Genomic DNA, 23494 nt, shown 5'->3' with positions numbered 1-23494 from the left:
CATTGCCTATTCACTACTAATGTTCAGTGGAGACATGCACATACTCTGACAACAAAATTCAGAGCTGATACCAAGCCATGCAACATCTGCTAAATTCACGTGGGGAAAGGGAATATAAAAACAAATACACAAAGGGCGCAGCTCCCGAGATGGTAAATATTGTTTTTTCCATGCCACACCCAAACCAGAAATAGAGACAGAGGAGGCCTTTAACAAAGCTTGATTCAGGTTCCTGACAGCTGACAGCAACTGCTTGTTTTCCACTGAGCTGTAAGTGAATGAGGATGCCAACTTCAAAAGCATTCATTAGCCTGAGACTTAGGCTCCTTTTACTGTGAGTAGATCAGGAGTAGATGAGAAGAATAGCTCCATGGAAATGTGTAGTGTTAAAGTCATATTAATAGGATTGGTATCAAGCTTTCTTGCCGTAAGAGAGGAGGAGTGGATAACACTTTTTTTTTTTTTTTTTGAGGTAATAAACTGCCTGTACAGTAGTGGGACAGTGTGGATTCACTGGCTGGGCAAGTGGAGCAGCTGGCAAGGGAGGCTGGAATGGCTGCAGTCCCCAGATTGGGAGCTGCCCAAGCACAGTGGGCCTGGGTCCTGGTGGGGGATTTCTGCACCAACTTGGCTGTGGGAAGGAGCTCACAGCCCAGAAGAGAGAGGAGGAAATTGCTGGGTGCCTGTGCCAGGGCACAGGTGGTGCTTCTGCATCCTAGGCTGTTGCACAAAGCTCAGGTGCTTAATAAGGCAGATAAAACTGGGCACTCCCAAATCTACTGCTGACAAAACAGGGTTTCAAAGTGGCTGTGGGTTGAAGGGGGAAGTGAGTGTAAGAAACATAGTCCAGTCTACACATACAGTCATTGCAATAAATTCAGTGGGGAGAGTAGGTAGTCAGGGGAGGAACAGACCTGCAGTCTGGTGGGCCCTCAGGACTGTGGACATGTGGCTCCCCATGGCTCATCTGGGTCACTCTCTGCCTCTCCTGCCTGAAAGCTGCTGTCAGGTCTCTGCATCAGAGTGTATCGTAGGAGGACATCAATGCTAACCTGCCTGGAAAAGGTCCTTAACATCCAGATGCACCTGCTTGAGCATGGCAGATTGGGCAGATGTGAAATATGTGTTTTGTTATGGTCTGGAGAGCTTCTGTCCAGTGCAGGCAAACCTGTGCTGCTGCTGTTTCGGCTGGCAGCGCTGTGCTCGGTAGCACTGGCCCCATTTGCATCAGGTTATTTCTTTTCTCCTGTCCTCTGTGAGGATTTGATACTGTTCCTACTGGAACCAGTGTGAGAAGAGTTCCCAAGGTGGACTTGATACTGAGAGGGTTTTTAATAATTGGGTGTGTGTTATTCTTGATATGGGGTACAACTTGTGCTTATTATTCAGCTCCTTCAGAAAAGCAGATTACCTGCAATAGCAAGGCTTTGGACCTTACTTGCACAAATTCATACAACTAACTGTTCTTTAATATAAAAACATTAAACATATTAAAAAGATGTGATGTAAAGTTGAGCCAGGTCAAGCTGGTAACATTAAAAAGAGTAAACCCCGAAGAGAAGGCTTACTCTTCCTCACTATCCTAAATGGAAAAGTAACTTGTGTGAATTAGTAATAGAATATTCAACCAGAAATATTTTTCTAACCAGAAAACATCTGTGCCTTTGCAGCAAACATCTGTGATAAAAGTGAAAAAAAGGGAGTTAAATAAACTTGTATAAAAATGGCAGACAGGAAAAAAGTCACACAGAAGAAAAAATAAACTTGGGCCTTTTATCCCCCTTCCTCCTGCTGTAAGTGATTAAATGTTTGGTCTCCATGCAACGTATTCTCTTCTTAATAAAATTTTAAAGTTCCTCCATATGTCTGAGTGAAAGTGACCCAGAGGAGAACTTACAGGAAAATTGCTGCTTTCCCCCCCACCCCACCCGCCCCTTTCCAGCAATCCCTTTTGACCTTTCTACAGTAACTCAATTATTTTGTCCATTTTGATATCAAACTTTCAATAGGTAAAATTACATTGTGTTTTGTACCTTTTCTCCTTAGCAATACATCCTGCTTGCCAGCTCTGTTCTGTAGGTCAGCAAAAATCAACAATTTTCGTGCATCGTTGCTGGGAGGTGAAGTTTTGACATCATGCTGGATTTGGACTCCAGCATGGTCAGGTGCTCAATGAGGTGCTCCTGGTTAAGGAGCAGGGGGATTTGGCCACCTGCTCTGGTTAGCTATGCCCTCCCCACCATGACTGTTGTGTAGAAGGCATAGGGGCATACTCTGCTGACAGGTGATCATATATAATCCTCAGAAAGGGTCTGAAGAAGAAATTTTAAACTCCAAACAAATATTTATTGCCTGACTACATTGCATCAGGTTTCAGTGGGTTGTTTCCCCCACCCCTGTCCCTTGTGAAACACTATCAGTGAAAGATGTAGACAATGCTGAGGCCATGTTTAACTGGATACAGTGCAAACACAGCAAAAGACCATCCCTTCCTGAAAGATGTGAAGAAAGGCTTTCCTTAGCTTTCATTCAGTAAAGTCTGAGAGCAAATACTTTTAGCAAGTTTGCTTCCTTGAGTGTGGTTAGAGAAGGGCCTCAACACTCACAAATGTTTGCCTTGCACAGTGAACCACTTTTAATCAGGCTTTCCAAGGAAGTAAGTAATTATTCCCTTCACTTGAAAATTTGCTCTGTCTTCCCACCTACCTAGAACTGTGCAAAAATCAACAGGTTGATTTTCAGTATTAACCTTAAATATGGTACAAGTTCCCTGAAACCTGCAAACTGGAAGATCTGGATTGCCTTTTGATCAATACTTGTCTTAGCTTTGGGGTAAACAGTAAACTATTCTAAACTTCTGACAGTGTTTTGATTTTTATATTTACTTGGCTTTCCCCAAAATTTTAGAGAAAAATTCTCCCTTAGGTTTCCAATTATCTCATTTTCCAAAAATCTCTCTCTTCTTTTGGTTGTGAGCAGGAAGTATTTGATTTGTGTCTTCCCTGTGAAACAGCACTGCGTTTGGTTCTATATTGATGTGACAAAGCAAGAAAATAGGTTTGTTTGTTTCATCAGAAAAGAATAAAAGGTAATAATTAGAGCAGTACCAATTTCTGCACCAAGAGTAAAATTGTGGACATAAAAAAAACCTACTAGAGTGCTTGATAGCAAGTGCCTCACTTGAATTCCTTTCTTTAGGAAAGGAGTTAAGGAAGTCTCTCTCTCATTCAATGGCCACTCTTTTCAGTGACAGAGTAACTTCAGTATGCATTGTACCTTCCACCCTACAAAGACACTTTGTGTAATTAATGTTCAACAAATTTAACTACTGAGTTACTAAGCTGGTTTACCATCATACATGCAACTTGTAAAAGCATTTTTTAGAAGAGACTGGCCATGGCAGGCTGCTTTTCATGTTTTGGATGCAATGCTCTTCTCAGTGAAAGCCTGTGGTTTCCTGTTGATCTGGGTGCTACAGTGTTCCTCTCCCGAGATATAAATGTAGCTTAGTAAATAAGCCCCTTATCTACCACAGTTTCTAAATAGATTTTTGTAAATAATATAGGCTCAGAAGTCAGTTATAGTAAGCTCAGAGCAGTTCTTTTAAAGTGTAGTGGTTTATTGCTGCACTCCCATCGGCACAGTTGGGAGCTACTCTTGTCAGGACGTTGGTACAACGAGTTTGATAAAGAGACACTTCCTGGCTCAGGCTGATCTAGGCTGTGCTCAGGTCCTAGCCCTCCTCAGCATGAGACCTACTATGTTTCAAGATGGGCAACCTGAAAGTGAATGACAATTTTTTGAAGTGCCACTGGTAAACTTGTTTGACTCAAATTTATTTTAAATACTGGTAAAGACAACCCCCTTTCTTTTCCCAAAGAAAGTTGAGAGCTTATCTGAAGCAAGTTGCTTCAGGTATTATTCTCCACTTCTTTTGGTATTTTCTAGCATTATGTGGAAACAAGAAAAAGAGATGTATTTTATAGAATGAACTGTGGAAAAATAACATTACCAGCAATCAACACCCAACCATTGTAGAAAGAAAACAATAAACAACACTTGCTGCTTTTAAGCAGTGGGAATTGTTAGGCTGTGACAATCCTGTGATGCACTAGAGATCTTCAGTAAATTTGGATTCTGTAACCCCCTAGAATGCAGTCTTTAAATTCCTATAGAGGTATTAAAAATGGAGTATTTAGAATACTGTCTGAAAACAATTACAAATTGGGATGAGAAAAAGATCTTTGTGATAAAAATGCTAATGCTGTAGACTGGAAAACTCCTTCAGTGCAAGTAAAAAATATTAACTCCTGCAACATTGCCAGTAATTGTCAGTGAAACTTTATTGTGCCATGTGAAAATTGATATGCTTTAATGCAATTTAACTTCTCAATTTAAAATAAACTGCTTTTAACTGACTTTCCTCTTACTCTGTATTTTGCAATTTTATTCTCCTTTTATGGAACACTGTAGTACTCCCCATCTGTCTTTCATTTGCTTGTAAGATTTTATTTTTAAATGTACCAAATTCTAGAAGAGGAATTTAGAAATCATGTAAGTTCATTGAGGATGTCAAATATGTTAAAACACAGTGGGATTGGTGTGACTGAAACAATGTGCAATTCATGATATAAGGAAGTTAGAAGAGTTCTGAATCCCTTCCTTTCAGACATGAAAGACATATTAACTCCACCTTTACCCCACATACTCCAACTTAACCATTTCAATAACTAAGAGATATTTTAAAACATCAGTTTTTAAATAGGTTTGGTTTAAAAATTGTTGTCTTTGGATTTTCACTGAGCCAACTTTATTTCTGAGTGTAAAAACAATCCAGACTCTACAACAGGTGGAACAAGTGAGATCAGATATTTTCAGTATAATATTTTAGATTGTTTTGAAAGGTAGAAAAGACATTACAAAATATACCCTGTAAACAGTTTCTCTAGAAAGCACAATGTTAAAAGTTTAAAAGAACTTTTCCTACCTGTAGCATTTCTGTGGATCAGGAAGTGTAGCTTTTCCTGATTACAATCTTCCATGGCTTAGCTTGGCTTCTGCATTTGAATGTTAAATATGTAAGAATGCCTTGTTTAGCTTGGGAGTTTGCATGACCTCTTAATGAGACACTGTAGTTAGTGTCATTGGGTATTAAGGCATCATGTGACTCTAGATGAAAATAAAATCCTTTAAAGTTTGCATTTAATACTTCCTATAATCTGTAACCCTTTACCTGCAAGCTGGATAAAAACCTGATAGGACTCACCGTTTCTGGCCGGGGTTAGAAGGAGAAGCGGAAGAACACGTGCCACAGAATTCCTTTCCTCCGGGACAGTCACAGCGACCACAACAATGCCCGAGCCTGTCAGTGTATTCATGCTGGGATTTGCATATTCTTTAAATTAAATCTCCCCATATCACAAACAGTGCTGGAGGGATTTGGCAGAAATTCCTCTGTTGCATGTTGCCTGGCAATGACATTTATTCCCCACTGTTTTGTGGGATTCTCTAAAGAGAAACTCAGCTCTGAGGTGTATTTGCAGGCATCGCCTCACATTTACCTTTGAAAGCTGCCGACTTTCCTGGAGTCATTTTGATTTGAACGTGGTGTTTCCAGAAGTGATATGAAAGATGTTCTGTTGCCACAGCCATTTGAGAGAGATTTCCCTGTACAGGAGGAGAGGTTTAAGTTAGGCAAGCACCTGGGTCATGTGTGATCTTTAAGGTATGTCGATGTACCTGGAAACTGTGAAACAACCTCCGGGAGAGAACTGGCACTAAGATTGCCTGTGTCGCAGCGGGGGCGTGGGGGGTGCAAAGCAGAGCTAGCAAAGCCTTCTCGATACCCTTAGGGTGTGGTTGTTGGTGTTTGGTTTTGTTTGCTTGTTTGGTTTTGTGGGTTTTTTTTTTTTTGTTGTTTTTTTTTTTTTTTGTTGTTTTTTTTTTTTTTTAATTGGTGTTAAGCCTCATGGAAGCACTTAAATGAAGTTTGGCTGCTGCATGGAGTAGGCGTTCTGTTCCCACTCTAAATAATGCCGGATATACAGTTGCCTCCCTGCCTTGCAGGGATTGTATCCTCGCCTTCCCTGTGCAAGGAGGGTGTTGGATTTAAATCACCAAGGGCTTGCTCTGCCCTGCCGTGCTTCCCCTCGTACCCTCCGCAGGGATCGAGCTCCGGTCAGCAGCGGGCTGGGGCAGGCAGGTCCCGTGCCCGGAGCCGGGACTCGGATGCGCCGCCTGGCCCCAGCCTGCCGCTGCGGGAGCCAGCACACACAGGGGCAGAAACGTCATGTGCCAACATAGAAATGAATAAAAGCTGCTTTGGACATTCTTATCTTGAGCAGACAACTAAGTCGTAACGTGAAGACTGCATCATTTGCAATCTATGAGCTAGCGTGCTGCAAAGCTCTGCAACAGGTCCTTGGCACATTTTAAATATTTTTCTCCTGCAAACCATTAGTTTTAGCTGAAAATGGACTTGAAGAGCCAGGAAGTTTTAGTACAAAGCCTTCACTAAACTCTCCAAAGGCTTTCTGGTCAGTAAATAAAGGATTGTCATGCTAACCTACCCCCACGTTGTGAGGGAAGGTGATGGAGGCAGGAGGTGCAGACAGTTGAGGGCTGCCCTGCAGCGCGGATCTGCAGCTGTGAGCAGCCCTGTGCACAGTGTGTGCTCGGACCGGCCTAATCGTCCTGCCCGGCCGGAGGTCACCCCATGGCCAGCTCTGTGGTGTTTTATCATTGTTCTTATGGCTGCTGGGCTAATGAGGTGGGCTAAAAAAAATGAGGTGGGCGGAAAAATGTCCAGTCGAAAAGCTCTGTTTTAAGCCAGGAGGCCACTCAGAGCAAACACAGTGAGGTTGCCTTCCCCCTTCTCCTGATGCTTGGCATCCTTTTCAGACCCCTTTCACAGCTACTGTATTTTTTGTCCTTCCACAGACTGCTCATTCTTGAGATTTCTCGAAGCAGCACCCGGTATTCCTGTCGTAGCAGAGTTCTGCCCCAGCGCCTGCAATCCCAACCGTGCTGTGCTTCTGAGCGCTATCGTTTTCTGTGATTATGTGCGAACTGCTGGGATTCTTTTGGGTTCATTGCTTGACAGGTTTTCACAGATGTGTACTGCAGGAAACGATCACTTGTTTCACCACATAATGCTTGTTCAATAACACGGGTGTGACATTTTTTCAAAGGAAAAGTAGTTGAGACATTCTTTTCCCTCTAATCTCATTCTTGTACCTTAGTCTACTGTTTTGGCTGTGGTTTTCTGGAGGACGTTCCTGCTGAGATAGAAGGCTGCCTTGAAAAATTGCAGCCTAAAAGGCTAACTTTATGACTTCATATGCTATTGTCAATGTGATATTACAGTGGGAAGTGCTGGGCAATTTACTAGCAAGCAATGGGGTAAGGTAGACAAATGGCAGCAAAGTATCCAGTTGCTTTGCAGATGTTCTGTTTTCATCTGTGCTACAGCATGTCTGGATTTTTGCTTCATCTCTCACCTTGCAATTCTGTGTATATCACTTTAATATGTTAACTAGATCTATTTTAGTCTAGAAGCCTTCTCACGTGCACTGAAATGCATGTGTAATCAGAGATGTAGTAGGAGAACAGGCAGATGATTTTATTTATACAGTACTATGTGGTGAAAGCTCTGACAGTGGGAACATGTGAACACGCATTAAATCCATTTTTGTATATTCCCTGCTGAGGCTGGAGAGGAGACCAGTGAGCTACCACCAAAGAGCAGGCGCTGCAACTGGAGAGTGTACCATGGCTGGGAACACATGAGGGGCTTTGCTGAGTCGGGATGGGAGCATCACCCACCCTGGCAAGCAGGGGCAGCATGGGTTGGGATGACAGACAGCAGAGGCAGGGAGAAGAGCTTGGTAGGGGCAGATTTTAACAATCACTTTGGGAAATGTGTGATTTTAAGAGTATGTTATACTGGACTGGAAACATTCCATCACACTCTTCTGCTTATTTGCCTCTGTTTTCAAGTGAATTGAGTACTGTATAGCTTGTCCTTGATGGTGAAACCTTTCACAGAATGGTGATGGTTCAACCTGCCCCTTCTGGAGAAACACATGATAAAAGGTCTCATCCTGCCGTGGGAAGGATCATGATGACTATTCCTGTAGTCTTTGACCTGCCTGTTGAAATTGAGATTCTGAATGGGACTCACACTGAGAGCATCAGTTCATGTCATAAAAGCCAGGAGACTAACTCCAAAATGCAAGGAATGGTGTTCTGTAACCAGGCTGGGAAAGTAAACCACAGGAAAAAATGTAGCTCACTGGTCTCCCTGCAGCCATGTGGTGCTCTAGGAAGAGTAATGTCCATAACAGGCTACAGGAACCTGAAGTAGGTTGTATTTGTAGCATAAATACTTTGTAATAGTAACAAAACTAGTAACAAAACTTTGTTCATGAAACCTATCCGGAGGCCCTAGTTCACACTTGGATGACTATAAAATTAATTTTATGATTATATTGAAAAATGCATTAAAAAGTATGACAAAGAAATAAAAAAATAGATTAGAAATAAAAAAAATAGAAGAAATAAAAATAGATTTCAGAAGTCTGTCCTTTTGCAGTCTTAATATTTATATTAAAAGAGGTATTTTTAAATCTTGAATCAACAAAATGAAATAGTGCAGATTGTTGTTAACAGCTTTATGGAAGTGCCCCAGAGGATCCATTTTATGACGTATTATACAGACACATTCATAGTTTTTGACGGAGAGAAAACTCTCAGAGTTTTAAGCTGAAACAGTCCCCTCTGCATACAAACACCATTCCAGCAACCAATATTTGCTTTAAATTCTCATTGCAAAATTGCCAATACTTTTGTTTCTGCAGGTAAAGGGCTGGAGTGTGCATCATGGAAAAATCTGGGCTGGGGAGCCACTGAAACCTGAATGCCTTCTGAATGCAAACTTTTCCAGGCTACAAGTTAACCCACATTTTGATGTTATCTGATAATAATGTGAAAGAAAGTCAAATGGCCACAGGCTGTTTGAAATGAAGTCACGGGCCATGCATTCCCCAGCTGTGGTGCAAAGGAAATGACCGATAAAAATATTTTTTCTAGCTGACCTCTGGCTTACCTTTGTCTGCCTAAGAATTCCCGGTTAATTCCCTGTTAAAGCTTTCTTGCAGCTACAGCCTATTCCTAGAATCTTCTGTGTCAAAAAATACAGTCTCCACCTGAGCTTGTTTATAGATGCACTTTATCTAAAATATAAATGAAAGCTTTTTTCTAGAGATGCAAATAGTGCTTATTAACAAAAAGTAAATTGCACTATTTCTATGTAGGGGTAGAACAGCACTTGGTATTTGAATGGCTCATTGCTGGAGGAAGTATTTTGTCTCAGTACCACTGGATAGACATACTTGGGGACAGATTTGTGAAGGGCTGTGGAGTAGTCGCTCTCACAGTAGCAAGTTATCAGCAGCCTGCAGCCATTCAGAACCCTGTGTCTGCTGTATAGGCTCAATGTGAGGAGTCTGGCCCCTGAGAAATAGATTCAGAAGGCTGGCAACCTGAATGAGATAGGTTAGGCACAAGGTGTGATTCTGTGGGGTGTCCCATCCAAGGCTAGGAGTTGGACTTAATGATCGCTTAGGGTCCCTTCCAACTCAGAATCTTCTGTGGTTCTGTGATTACATCACAGGATGTAATGTAATTACAAATCAGCCATTCTCCTGGCAGACAGAGGATGTATTTTAGCATTCCAAGATAATGAAAGAACTAACTTTCCAGTATTACACTGGTTATGGACAGGGAGTTCAGGGCCAAAATGCACAAGTCATACACTGCATTTGAAACAAGGTGGAAGGTGCCTCTTTTGGGACAGGATCCTGGGAACTGTGGGGCCTCTTCCCATAGCTTCACAGGTCTGAATCAGAGTGGGTTTTCAGGTCCCTTTTTTTGTGCTTTTACTGGGTTGATGACAAAAGCCTTCATGTCTGTTGATTTGCATACTGTCAGTATGCAGTCTAGTCATAAATGTTATCTAAGAATGGTAAAATCTAATGGCAAATCTCATTGTATTTCGAACACTTGATTTAGTTAGCTGCAATGGATAAAATACTGAAATTTTTCCTTATCGATATTGTCCTTAAACATTATTTATGTACAGGCCAAAGGAAGCTGTGAAGACCATATGTCCCTCTGCTAGTGTGGAATTTCCATGAAATTAATGGACACACACATATCTGCTTCCACAGTTTATTAGTACAAACAATGCATACACAAGACTGTATATTTGTTTGAAGACTGCAATAGATTTCTAGTTTAACAACTCTGTAACAAAATTTAACTAAATTTGACATTTATGAAAATATAAATCTCTGATTGGGTAGGTTCTCCCAACAATACAAAGTTTACATAAAAACATTCAATATGATCTATTAGTTGCAAACCAGTTAGGAAAAATCATTCAAGTCACTTAATATACTATATTGGCTTGTACATTGAACATTCACACACTACATTAAGTTCTAGCTTAGCATTCATTTCTTGGAAATTTGTGATATGGAATTCTGATTTTAAAAATAAGATTATTCTGTTTAAATAATTTGAAAATACTTCCATGGGTGTGCCAACTTTAAGATACGTAAGTAGGGGAAAATTTTCTTACGATTTCAGATGTTGTCCGGTATATTTTTTACTCAGGAAAATTGAATTTTTTTTTTTTACAGCATTTGTCATTATTTCACAATTTCTGCCTCAAAACTGGTAAAACTGTACAAAAGGCTCAGAACAGTTTCTAAAGCAGAAAGTGAAGGCTGTATGCATGTGAGAGTAAGAAAAACCCATTACAAACTGGACTAAGAAGGGACCTGTTAAAAGCCTTTACATTTAGTGGAATATTTCAGCAGATACACAGTCTCAGAGTGTTTGGTCATTTGATCTGTATTTATCATGGGAAAGAAGAGAAACGATACTAAGGCAAATGTTATAAGGACTAATACATGGCATGTCTGAAAACTACCAGGATTACTTTGGAGACATAGGAGATACTTTAGACTTTCTTACAACAAAATGGACAGCAACCTTTTAACATAAAGAAATTAATGTCTTTAAGTATTCATCAGTAACACCTCTTCTCTTTGAAAAATCTTCATTATGACCTGTACTAATACACACTATGAAGACAAAACATTTCCCCAAACCAAAAATAAAACCCTAATCCCTATACTTCCTTTAGTTCAGGACTTTTATAATTTTTATCACAATACAGAAACCTCAAATCCCTGCATGCAATTTAAAAAAAAAGCTTTCATTCTGTTCATTGAGGTGAACAAATACTTGTTGCCTCACATGCTGACATTTTAGTAGCTGACTGGCACTTACTCCTTTCAGCCCAAAGATTAAACCCAATTAAAAAGAAAAATAAAAGTAGATATTTTTAAAATGATGATGGAATGTATCAAGTGTTCCAGGTTGGCAGGTGACATCTTGTCATTGCACCATCAAGCAGAAAACCACATTTTTGCAAGTGGGTATAAAGTTGACTGTTAGCTATAGACCCGTCTAGGTGACTTGGAATACAAAACAGTGGTCTGACTTCTCACCAATCACTTAGAGCTTTAGCTCTAGTTAAAACAGTCTGTCAACCACAAACATGATCACCTAACTTCTGTAATAGCATAACAATTTTGATAGTATTGCTAGAAATTTTTAATCAAGGCCCTGGTGAAATTCTGGACTAAACCTTGTATTCCGAAATTAAAAAAAACCCCTGCAGCCCATTTGCTTTATGTTTGCTTTTATGTTTACAGAAATGTAAGACAGGAAAAAAAACAGCTGGTCTGCCCTCTGCTGTTTATATCTGTCTTCCAAGAAACCCACTGATTTTTACATTAATTCAGAAAACATACCTAAGCAAGTGTACTATTCAGATAAACTGCCCAGATGGTTACTCAGTTGTCAGATGCAAAACTATGTCTGCAATCTATAGCTGAGCACACTTTCTCATAGCAGTAGCTGTGTCTTTTGGTTGGTGTTGCTTCACTCACCTCAGCCTCTGTAACTGTAATGGGGCTATCCCTTGCAAATACTTCTGTTGATTCCCTCCAAATGCAGTCTGCAGTCACTTTGAAACTATAATTGTGACACTTTGGCCTAATCACTTGTGTTGCATTGTTGAAAATCTGACGGCTGTTTGAAGTAGCAATTTTGATTTTCAGTGCAGCATCAACTCTATCCACTACAGTGTATGTACCTATACTTCCATCATCAAATCCAATAATAATGTTTAAATGTCTCTGTGAGAGTGCAAGAAAAGTGGGAGTTTTATAAAGAGAACAGGCACCGATGTTTTTGCCATCTGCTAGCCTCATTACAATTAAACTAGAGACTGCACCATTGTCATCATCTTCTTCCCCACGGCAACAAATGTACACCAGGTAGCGGCCATCACAAGACAGCCTCTGCCGCCAGATGACACCCGGAGCGTGAACCACACGAAGTTTTCCACTGTGTAAATCAAGAACATTGATGTTCTCATCACCACGGGTTATAATTCCTAGCTTCCCATTTGGAGATATTTCAAAGTCTTCCAATTTTTTTAAGAAATTGGCAGGCAATTGTACCCGTCTGCAGATGACTTCCTCTGTTAGGCTCCAGATGTTCACACTTTCAGTAGATGTTATAAATACTATAATATCTGGGCAGTCTGGTATCAACTTAATATCCACAATGCTTGCACCATCATCACAGCAAAACTTCTTTGTTATACTGCCTGTCCAGAGACTCACTGCCAAAACTTTGTTCTTGGCCATTCCAACTACAAATGTATTTGCAGTTGTTATAAATGCATTCTGTAAGGCAACTAGAATATTGCAAACCCTATGTCCTGTAGCCAGTCGCCAAACTCTGGATGCATTTTGCTCGCAGAGAGAGACTACAAACTGATCATTATGAGTAATCATTAGCTCTGAGATTTTTTGTCCATTAATGCGAAAGATATTTTCACCGCTAACCGTGTGCCATACATACTGACTGCATTTATCATCTGATGTAACCATTATCTCTCCAGAAGAGGTCAGCACACAGTTTTCAACAATACCTTCATGCTTGAACACAGCTTCAATAAATCCAGTGCTGAAGTTCCACTTATGGACGGAATCTGATCCATCCAACGTGTATATTAATTCACCTCTGGCTGGCAACACCAGTCTTTGGATGGGTTTGCCAGATTTGTCAATATTGGACATAGCAGTTATGATGTCTATATCCCAGATAGAAAGGACACCACTGGTGGATAAGGATAGCAGCATGTTATGATGATTTGATTTAATTAGCCTGACTATAGTTCCTGAGATTTCCTGTAAGCTTGCCATACACTGTCCAGTATCCCTTCTCCAAACAAAAATGGCTGAGGTATTTTCCATTGAAGCAATTATACAGTTGCCATTTTTGGACAACACGGCAGATATAAAGCGTTCATTGTGTTTAGCTCTAAACTTTTCAGCCACCTTCCACACATGAGTATCAAGAAGTTCAATGCTGAGAGCCTTACAAATTAAAATTGCACTTTGGTCTTCAGAGAGCTCTATGCTGACAACTTCGCTGTCTTCTCTTCTGCAGTCAAAGTCATCTGTAAGCTGGGGTTTTGCAATTTCCTCTGTATTCCAAACAGAGAGGCTACCCTCACTGTCCACCATCACCATTTCTTGGGCTGTGTCCAAAATGAGAAGGAATTTCACAAATCCACTTGAAAATTCAGAGGTCACAGTGGTCAGCTTCTCTCCACTGCCCAAGTGGAAAATGGTTGTGGTGTTCAAATACTGCCCGCAGAATGCATAAACTCCATCTGGAGAGCACTGCACGCAGGTCACTTCGTACCAGCAGTGGAACTGATAGAGAGGCCAACCGTAAAGCAGATCTATTACAGTAACATCTTTACTGGCCTCCAGCCAAGCAAGCGCATGGTTGACCGATAATGTAAATCCATTTATAAAACTGGAGTCCCCTGCAATTCCACAGTGTTTTGACCCCTTAATTTCCACCTCAGAAAGAAGACAGGAATTTATGTTATCATATATCAGAAGAGTGTTGTTTGTTGTAGCTACTACAAGATACTTTTCATCATTAGTAAGCTTCATCCCTAAGATAACAGATGGAGCTGTTGTAATTTGCCTTAGTAACTGGCGGGTTTCTACATCCCAAGTGCTAATGGAGCCATTTTCTAGAGCAGCAATAATTGTGCTGGGATTAAATGTAGGCAAAATCTCAGTGACATGCATGCAGCTGGATGACAGTGGCAGGCGCTCAGGGCTGTAAGTCACATCCATGGAGGAATGCAAAGGGACAATAGAGCAGTACTTGGGTCCATCCTTGTCACATTCCAGAAGGAGATGTCTGAGTTTGGGCAATGAACTTACTACTGGGAGAAGTCTCTGTTGCAATTCAGCAGAGAGTGAACCTGGGTATTTTACTACTTTGAACTTTATACTGCGGAGGGTACTGGCCAGAAATTTCAGCTCCTTTTCTTGAGAGTAAGTGTAAGCTAATTCTATGTCAGAAAGTGCTTTATCAAACTGCCCTATTCTAATCATGGTATACAGCCAGCTGAAGTTCATGATGACTCCATACAGAAGATCATCAGTTCTTCCACATCTTGTTAAGTGATGAATAAGCTCTGTCATTTTTCTGTGATTAATAAAAAAGATATCAGGTTCCAATGGGTTGCACTGAAAGACCCAAGGCTGATCTGGAGCCTGCCTGTCAAAAGCTGCCTCATCCTCATTCAGGCCTCTGCTGTCACGGTCAGGATACCCACTCAGATATTGGTCATTGCTGTAAAAAGGTTTTCTTCGTCCACCTGACCAAACTCCAAGGAAATACTCTGCCATGACCGTGTGCATTTCACGCAAATCTTCTTCATTGTGCAGATACAATTTCTGGGCAATTAGTTGCAAGTGCCTATTTGCCCAAAGAAGCAGTGTTACATTTTTCACCTGTCGCTCTATTAAATACCCCTGTAAGCCCTCCTTAAGTCTTGCAATGTATATATATGGAATTCTCAATGGGTTACTTTCTTTGACTCTCTCATTCAGTTCAAACATAACACTGTTGTCAAGGGCTAAAATATCCTCCAGTTCCATTTCACTCAGGCCAGATTTGGACATAGTGATGTAGCCAAGTGCTCTTGACAATAGTCTTGACCCACACTTGTTTTCCAGTGACCAAAACAACTGCTCTATGCTTTCATGGACAGTAACACAGAGGGAGGACTCATCCACGTCCTTGTGGGATCTCCAGTGCCTGACCTCTCTGAAGGTTAAGTTCACAAACATAGGCAGTGTGCACTTGGAGAATGCCTCATTGACATAGATTTGTTGCCCTGATGTTACTTTCCTTTTAACTCGCAGCAGCTGATGTTTCAGTACTTGACTACACATCTTTCTGTCCCTTGCAGTCAACTCAATATAGTTGCTTTCTTCATGAATAAGGCACCTCAGTTTTTGCAGGATCCCATGCTTGTTTGGCAGTGTTGACAAAATTATCCGTACTGAACGTGGAAGGTGAATGGGAAGCCACCAGAGCTTTCTACCATCATCACTATCTGTTAGCTGTTCTAAAGCATCAAATATAATCACCAGTGGCCTGTGAAATGAAGACTCATTCAAGAGATTTATGAACAAGTCCCGAAGGTCATGAATCTTTTTTGGGTAACTTTGTACGAGGCAGCGATAGTTGACTGCTAGCTGTTCACAAATGCTTTGGAGTATATTCTTCAGATCTGTACTTGTTTCAGTAGATCCCAAAAATCTTATAACTACCACGGGGTCAGAATCTGGTCCCATCTCTTCTTGCAACCAGGAGTATGCCTAGAATATAGAGCATAATTTAGTTTATATCTCCAGGAAGCACAGTAACAGAGTTTATTAATAGTTATAGTCTATATATGAATAAACATTTAAAAATATTACTGTTTGAATAGAAATACTTTCACTGTCAGAGTTCAAGGCGAGTGCACTGAATGAAATGCAAATTGTGTATCATCTTTGTTTAGCAGAAAAAGGGTTACATCAAAGAGGACATGACTAGAATATACTCCATAAATCCCAGGATACTCTTCACAAAATCTGAGTCTCACCTCTGAAAGTGTGTAGATAGAGTCTCTTATAAATAGACTTCCTTAGACACTACACAATGTCATCCCTGGTCAGCTACACCAGCCTACCACCTAAACCTGTTTAGCATTGATTCTGACTGAGTATAAAGACATGTCTCTAGAGGACACGGATCAGAGAACAGATCCCTGACCCATAGAACTACACTTTGCCCTGGTGTACCTGTGACTTTTACTCTAAAACACTGCTGCAAATAGGAAAAAGTATCTCCCTTTTGAAGTTTTCTTGGTTAGAGCACTCCAAGCCAGTGAGGAATGTAGCTTCTTTTAATCTTCCCAGTTTGTGCAGGCTAACACACTCAGTTCCATGCCTCTTCATCTCACTTTATGTTATTTTACAGTATTTTAAAAGAAAAGCAGAACCAGAGTTTCTAGGCTGACTTATGTACTCAGATATGAAACGAGATCTTGAGTTGCAACTCCCAATTTCATATATGCAGCTAATGTGACTCCACAGGAGTAGATACAGGGATTTTAAACAGTATCGTTCCCTTCTTCATTTCCTTCTGGCTGATAAGGCTGTTTCCCACCTCACTGTGCTAAATTCTCTGACCATCCTGCTGGGATCTCAAAGTTGTGACTGCCATCTGCAGAATTAGGTCTGGTGATGCCACCTTGGTCTTTTTCTGCATCTTGTCCTGCCTTGCACAAAGTGTTTCATTAATTTCCCTGTAGTACTCAGCTCAATGACTTAAATAGCATACACCAGATAAATAAGTATGGATATTTTTGCAGTTTATTACATATATATTTGTAGCCAGTGTATTAGAATAATTCTGGAATGGTTTCTTATGAGAACATGAGATGGCATGACTTGGAAAGACATACTGCATTTATCTTTAAGACTAAAACCAAAATAAGATGTTTAGATGGCTGTGGATCATAAGGCCTCAGAGGAATAAGAAGTAAAGAGAAAATTCTAAAATATACATTGTTAATTCAAAATATATTGATTCCTATTAGATTTCTAAGAGCTTTGATAAACTATATTTGTTTTGGCTAAGTACATGATACAGATACGCTGTTATTGAAAGGTAATATTTTTCTGCACATGTGTACAATAATATGATATTTATATATCGAGGGCTGATAGATCTGTTGAGAAAAGAAAGAATTAAACTGAGTTGGCCTTTACACACAGTAATGCTTTCAACATGACCTTATGATGTAAGGTGCTTATTTACCTTCTTTGCTGCTTCCGCTAACAGAAGAGTCTTCCCTGTGCACGGTCCTCCATATATGATAAGAGGGTTAATGTGTCCTGTTTTTCTAGGCAAAACATATTTGTGAACGATGTTTAATGCCTCACATCTATATTCATAAAAAGTGGAGTATGTTTTACATAGTGATGAGTGTTGAAGGACTTCATCGTACAGCATGTCTGTCTCCGTGTCAAAGTTCTGCTGCACTGTAGCTTGGATTATATCAATCATGTCTTCATAGAACTGTTTACCAAGTCCTTCAATGTAATGGCTCTCCACTTCTTGGGAGTAACCCAGTTTCATGTCACAGTGGGTGACAGATGTGTATACTCTCAGATTGGATGATGCGACAATGGTAGGAATGAATTCATCCCTGAGCTTGATCAGTTTCTCAAGGGCTTCAGGATCTCGTAGAAACTTCCCAGCTTTATGTACCACGTCCATGTATTTTCCCATCTCTGGAATTTTAACGAAACGCTCAATGTTGGCAATTTTCCGGATGTAGCAAACACACTTCTTTAGAAAAGCTGGTGTTTGTTTACCCAAGGCAAAATCAAGTTCATCTTCAATAGCTGGGGATGAAAAGAGAACACAGAGTCTCTGTCAACTTTTCTTTATAAACAGTTCAAGAACATGTCCTACCCCCTACAGGCAGACTCGATTGCATTTGTTCTCTGTAAAAATCCCCCCAAAAAACAGAGTATTTGTTGGGTGCTTTTGTACGGGTTTTAATCTCAAGCAAGCACAACAAACCTTTTTGTCCCCTTTAATTATATGAGAAATGCCAACAGAAATATATTTTCATGTTTGTGGAAAGGTTGACAGAAAAGACAATACATAGAAATTGTTAGTGTGAACTTTACCAGAGGAAAGATATCTCTTTGCTTGGCTGTGTTTCATTTTTCCTTTCTCATACAGCAATTTCACAGCAGTCTTAAAAATGTTCTTAATCTCTTCTGATATATCTTGCCATTTGTTCTCATTCATCGAATTTGAAGAAGATTCCATCTTTTAAAAATATCCATAGTTAAAAAGTAGGTGTAATACATACATATGCAATTTCAGAAAGTAGAAGTCTAATATTCAAGGCCAAAAATAACATGGTAAGAGAGAAACACACAGACTAACAAACATAAATAAAAGTTAAACATTTTATACTGCAGATGATCATATTGTATTCCACTTAAGAATATGAAGAGTTAGATCCTTGAAGTATTTTCTAAATCCCTAGTGTAAGCAGTTAATGCAATATTTTTCAAGAATAAGGACAATAATACCTTTATAGAAAGAGGGGTTTGAGAACCAAGACTGAAATAATGATAATAAAGCAGCAGCAATACTGCTAAAATTATGGCTCCTTTAATGAGAAGAAATAATGATAATAATATAAACTCGAATCTCAAAACTGAAAATGAGGTCCCTGGCACCTGTAATTAAGTGCCTCTATTAGCTACCATATTTTAAAAATACAGGATTATACGTGACATTACATTCAGTCATTCAGAGCTATATTAACACTAACCTTAACTGTCATCAGAGAGGAACTCTAATATAAATTCACTAATCCTTTCAGATTGTATTTTGCAAACGCCATGCTGGTGCTTCCTCTAAAGCAGCCAGGTTTTATTTACTGCTGCTGAAATATTTCAGGGGTCTCCAGTTTTCTTGGAGTGTGGCATCTCCATGATAAACTCCCTAGCAACTTTTTCTTGACAGAGCCGAGTATCTTTTATTACTTTCTATAAGTTTATGAGATGTAACTCTGTGTTACACCTTTAAGTTATGTTACATCTATGTTACAGCTTTAAGTTATGGCCATCTCTTTTAAGTTGAATTATGAATATTAAGTCATGAACATCTTTTTATTTAGTCCCATGTTAGTCAGTAGTTTCAGGAAAAGTACAAAGATTTAAGAATAAAACCCCCCAATAATATAATATGCACTAAAAATGAAGTGAAAACTCCTTTAGGTACTTCATTTTTTGTACATTAAAATATGTCCTTAGGTATATACTCAATGTGTAGGAAGGTAGAACTGAGCCCTGAGAAATAGATACAGTTTTTATCATCATCAATTAAAGACAAAGACCTGCTTTAAAAATGAGAATTAACAGTGTTGAAAAATCTTATGTTATAATACAGTTAATGAGTTAAAAGTATGATATCTGACTCAGGACAGTGTAAAGCACTTGTTTGACTGTTAGAATTTTCTTCTATTGGGATAGAAGGGAAAACATCTATTTCCTTTGCAAGTCCTGTTCATCAAAATTTAGCAAATGCACAGTAAAAAGAAGAGTTCTCCATGTTACAACATCAGGGAAGGGAAATCTGTACAACTGTCCCACTAGCCATAACAGCTCACAGTTGCCCCAAGTTCACTTGCTCTAGCTATCAGAGGAGGATATGCAGGAGTTGTGTTCCTTGGTGTTTTGCAGCTGCTCCTTCTCCATGCACAGGACAGGAGCACCACAGCAGCAGTTGTTCAGGTGTGGACAGGGCTGTAGAACCTAATTCAAAGACAACAGCAAGTGCCTGGCCTTGGGGACTGCCTGCCACTGTAACGGATAGTGAAAAATTTTGTGAGCAGGTGACTATGACTTACCGTATTCTGGCAGTTCTTCAGCATTTCTGATTTTGGTCTGAGGTAATATGCTGGCGGCACTGCGTTCTCATCCCTGCAGTACCACTCTTCTAAAATCCTTGTCTCTAGCTTGGCCTCTACAGCAGCATCCAGGATCATTTCAAATTCTGCTGACTCAACTTCGCCTGGTATTCGGATGTTCCCATACTTCTCTCCCAATAGACCCTATGTAGTTACAGAAATGTAGGGATTAAATTTTTCTTTTCCATTATGCAAAAAGCATCCTTGGGATCTGAATTTCCCAAAAGTAAGTCTGGTAGTAGTGTAATGACTTTGAAATTACTAGGAAGGGAAACAGATAATGTGTGACAGGAATCACTATTAAGGGTACCATATTAAGCTGTATTTTACCATGATGACTTAGAAAATTTCAAGTAGATGTACTGTCTCTCATAGTACTAACTAGTAGTAAAAATACAAAGGAATTCAAAAGAAATAATTAAAAAAATACCATATATACTTAGCACAACATTGACTCATGTATTATTGAGTTCTGTTAGTCACAGGTTGAGATTATCCTCACATGCAAAAGCAAATTGACATTGTGGCTTATGCCAGCAAGGATCAGTGTTGCAAAATCACAATCTGCTTTGCTTCTATTCTTCTTGTCTTTGCCCCAGTAGCTGTCCACTGAATGAACAGTGGGGCAAGGAAGAAGCAACTATTGAGTAGAAATTGATCAAACCAAATTTTAGTACCTCTGCATAAAAGTAAAGGTTTGTGGAAGTCAGTTCTTAAACTGTGGCACAGGAGACATTTCCCTTAAAAAAAATGAGGGTTAAAATACTGGTTGTGGTGCTCTAAATACACTCTTTTAAAAAAATATTTTCGTAGTTTACCATCTGTCAATATTTTGTAAAAATATGATTGTAATGTCCTACAACTTCATAGAAAATAGTGTTAGAGGAAATTACAGCATTTTTTTGCAATTTTTTCAAATTTGTGACCATCAGATCAATTCTGCATTAAATACTTAGTCCACAGAAGTCAGTGAGAATTCTTACTTAATTTAAAATGTGATTTTTAAAAATTCTTTCTTCATTTTAAATGTATTCAGCAAAGATCTTGTGTTAATGAGGGGTACTTAATCTGGAGAGGAACCAATAGTAACAGAATCTTGATTTGAATCAGAAAGATCTCTTAGTAAAGTAATGCTAATGCAAATATAGTAGTGCCCTAAAAATGTAAATGAGCATGTTTGTAAATAATATCTAAATATTCATTATTTTTAAACCACTCATCATAATTAGAAGTGTTTTAAACTCTTCCAGCAGAAGAACATCCTGAAAATCAGTAGCTGATGGTGATGAAGCCTGCTTCACTGATTATAAAAGCAGGAAGCAGTGGGACACTTTGCTGAACCCAGCTATGCTGGCACACAGCACTCCAGTGGCTCACCATGCCAGATGCTGCAGCCCCAGAGCAGTGCACCAACACTTCCTTATCCTTCCAGGGAAAGCCAGCTAGCCCAGACCACGCCTGACATTGTAAACTAACCTGGCTGGGTTTTGCCTGGAGCAGACTAGGGAGAACCCATGAACTACCATGCTGGCTCTGATGGCAAGCAGCTGGAACCCTCCACAGAGGAGCACCGACAAAGAGCTGGTGGTCAGGAACAAGTCAGTGTCTGCCCACTGCTCAGGAGAAGCCAAGGAATGTTGGAATTGTGATACAGTTTCTGACAAGTCACAGCATCCAAGTCCTTCAAGAAGCTTCTCCAATAGAGAGGCTTCAGGGGAAAGTTGTGTTTGCCTGGCTGGCCATTCAGATCCCACCATAGCTCCATTCAGGGCACACATCAAGCAGTCATGAGAATGGAATGAATGTGTTCAGCAACTGGAATTGTATAATTAATTAAATAAAATGATCCAGTATCTCTATAATCTAAATTCATTTTTGATTTGTGATCATTCCAGCTAGTAGCTCCCCTCAGAGAAGGCTACATTGCTTCACATAATGAGATAGCTGGGGAAAATTTTGAAGCTTTTACTGTTCTGATCTATTCATAGAGCCCTGTAATTTCGGAATTCTGAAGCTGCAGAGGTTAAACAAAATACAGCATTATTTTCCTTCTTCATTCAAGTGAGGTTAATAACTTATATCATGCTGAATTGGAAAGCTTCTTCACATTCAGGTTGACATAGAAATTTCATAAATTTCTCTCAGAGGAGCTTTTACCTTGTACAGAAATTATTACTTAGAATTCATTAGGCTCCACTTTTTCCGAATGTAAGTCCAGTGGATTCAATAGACAGTTCCCTCAGCAAAGATCAATAACTGGGCCCTTCATTAACAATACTAAAATGTCAACATTATTATGTCTGATTTTAATGTACTGCATTTAATCAACTAAATTTGTTTTGGAATTATTCTATGTACTTTTCTGCTTCTCTGGTACAGGTTATGCTGTTCTCTCTTCACTGTACTATAGCTGAATAATAACTAGTTTTACTTGAAAATGAAAAGACAAGACCTTTTTTATACATCTCATCTGTCATTTCAAAAGACATTATGTAAATAATTTTGTATTAGGGATTATCCTCCTGACTACTTGAGCAAAACACAATACAAAAGAACTTTGACATGATCCAGCAAACCCTAAATACACTGCTGAGCAGGTGTATAATTTAGAGAAGGGTCATCCCAGGCACTGCACTGCAGCTGTGTTCCTGTTAGAACCCTAACAGAAGTTACCTGAGGTTCTGGTGTTAATACCTGACTCAGTGTAATAATTTCAATAATATTCTGGTAGAAAATTTTATGAGCTAGAAAACTCTTAATGGAGTCACTCCTGAGCTTTCTGGTAACTTCAGACTAGCCTCAACCTACAGCCCAGTTTTACTGGCTCTTTAATGGAGGCATGAAACGAAACTCTTTGTTTTACTGGAGAGTACAAAAGTGACTACCACCAGTTTTCTGAAGGACTGTGGTATGACAGCCCAGGCTGGGAGCAGGAGGCACTCTGAGTAGCAGCTGTTTTCTACTGAGAAACTAATGCTCAAATGCTGGGTTACGCCACATAAACACACCAGGCTCCTGGGGAGCAGCTCTTCACCCAAATGCATCTTCCTCTAGATGCACTCCATGTTTTCTATTAGCAGTGGCACTAGTAGATTAAAAAAATTACTAAGGGGTATAAACAGACTGTATGTATTTGTTTGAATTATAATCCACTATTTGTTTCCAAGGCTGCATGACAGCCTTAGGATGAGTGCATTTGCAGGCACAGGGTGTGAAAACTACATCTTCCCATGTTAAAAGGGAGGCCTGGAAGTACCTCCTTCCCTTCAGTCTTTTGGTGTCATTCTGGTTAAATTCCTATCTATTAGGGTACCACAAAACCACTTAGACCTTAGAGGCCTCAATGAGAAGCTCTGAACTGCACTTTTCCTTCAGGAGCTTCAGTGCCTGAACTGCCTCTGTGTCAGAGGCTTGCAGCAGCCTCTGGAAATATCTGCCCCATCTCCATTTCCCTATACATTCTAGTAAATGCAAATTCCTTCT

The 23494-nt window shown here is 39.7% G+C and overlaps 2 protein-coding genes and 1 long non-coding RNA gene across 8 annotated transcripts in view; 1 reads left to right on the top strand and 2 right to left on the bottom strand.

Annotated features, from left to right (window-relative positions):
* The window catches only part of PGCKA1 (PDCD10 and GCKIII kinases associated 1), a 39800-nt gene extending 34406 nt beyond the window's left edge, over positions 1 to 5394 (bottom strand). For 3 of the 4 annotated variants that reach the window (XR_013339803.1, XM_031504563.2, XM_077782573.1), the window contains exon 1: positions 4988 to 5104. The gene's annotated coding sequence lies outside the window, so the exon portion shown is untranslated. Of the gene's footprint in view, positions 1 to 4987; positions 5105 to 5266 lie in introns of those variants that run through there. The other variant, XM_031504564.2, reaches the window with a different exon arrangement.
* Positions 5395 to 6948: 1554 nt separating this feature from the next.
* The window catches only part of LOC144246216 (uncharacterized), a 46877-nt gene continuing 30331 nt past the window's right edge, over positions 6949 to 23494 (top strand). The window contains exon 1 of the long non-coding RNA XR_013339880.1: positions 6949 to 7053. This is a non-coding gene — a long non-coding RNA (uncharacterized LOC144246216). The remainder of the gene's footprint in view (positions 7054 to 23494) is intronic.
* The window catches only part of NWD2 (NACHT and WD repeat domain containing 2), a 51087-nt gene continuing 37809 nt past the window's right edge, over positions 10217 to 23494 (bottom strand). For all 3 annotated transcript variants that reach the window (XM_021533148.2, XM_021533150.2, XM_021533149.2), the window contains 4 exons: positions 19952 to 20155; positions 18213 to 18357; positions 17332 to 17921; positions 10217 to 15842 (listed from right to left, as the gene is read on the bottom strand). In XM_021533148.2, the coding sequence (XP_021388823.1) occupies positions 11928 to 15842; positions 17332 to 17921; positions 18213 to 18357; positions 19952 to 20155 (4854 nt within the window). In that variant the 3' untranslated portion in view covers positions 10217 to 11927. The remainder of the gene's footprint in view (positions 15843 to 17331; positions 17922 to 18212; positions 18358 to 19951; positions 20156 to 23494) is intronic.

Source organism: Lonchura striata, chromosome 4 (genome assembly GCF_046129695.1).
Source record: "Lonchura striata isolate bLonStr1 chromosome 4, bLonStr1.mat, whole genome shotgun sequence".
NCBI lineage: Eukaryota > Metazoa > Chordata > Aves > Passeriformes > Estrildidae > Lonchura > Lonchura striata.
Note: the sequence above shows the minus strand (reverse complement) of the source record. Positions and strands in the feature narration are given on the sequence as shown.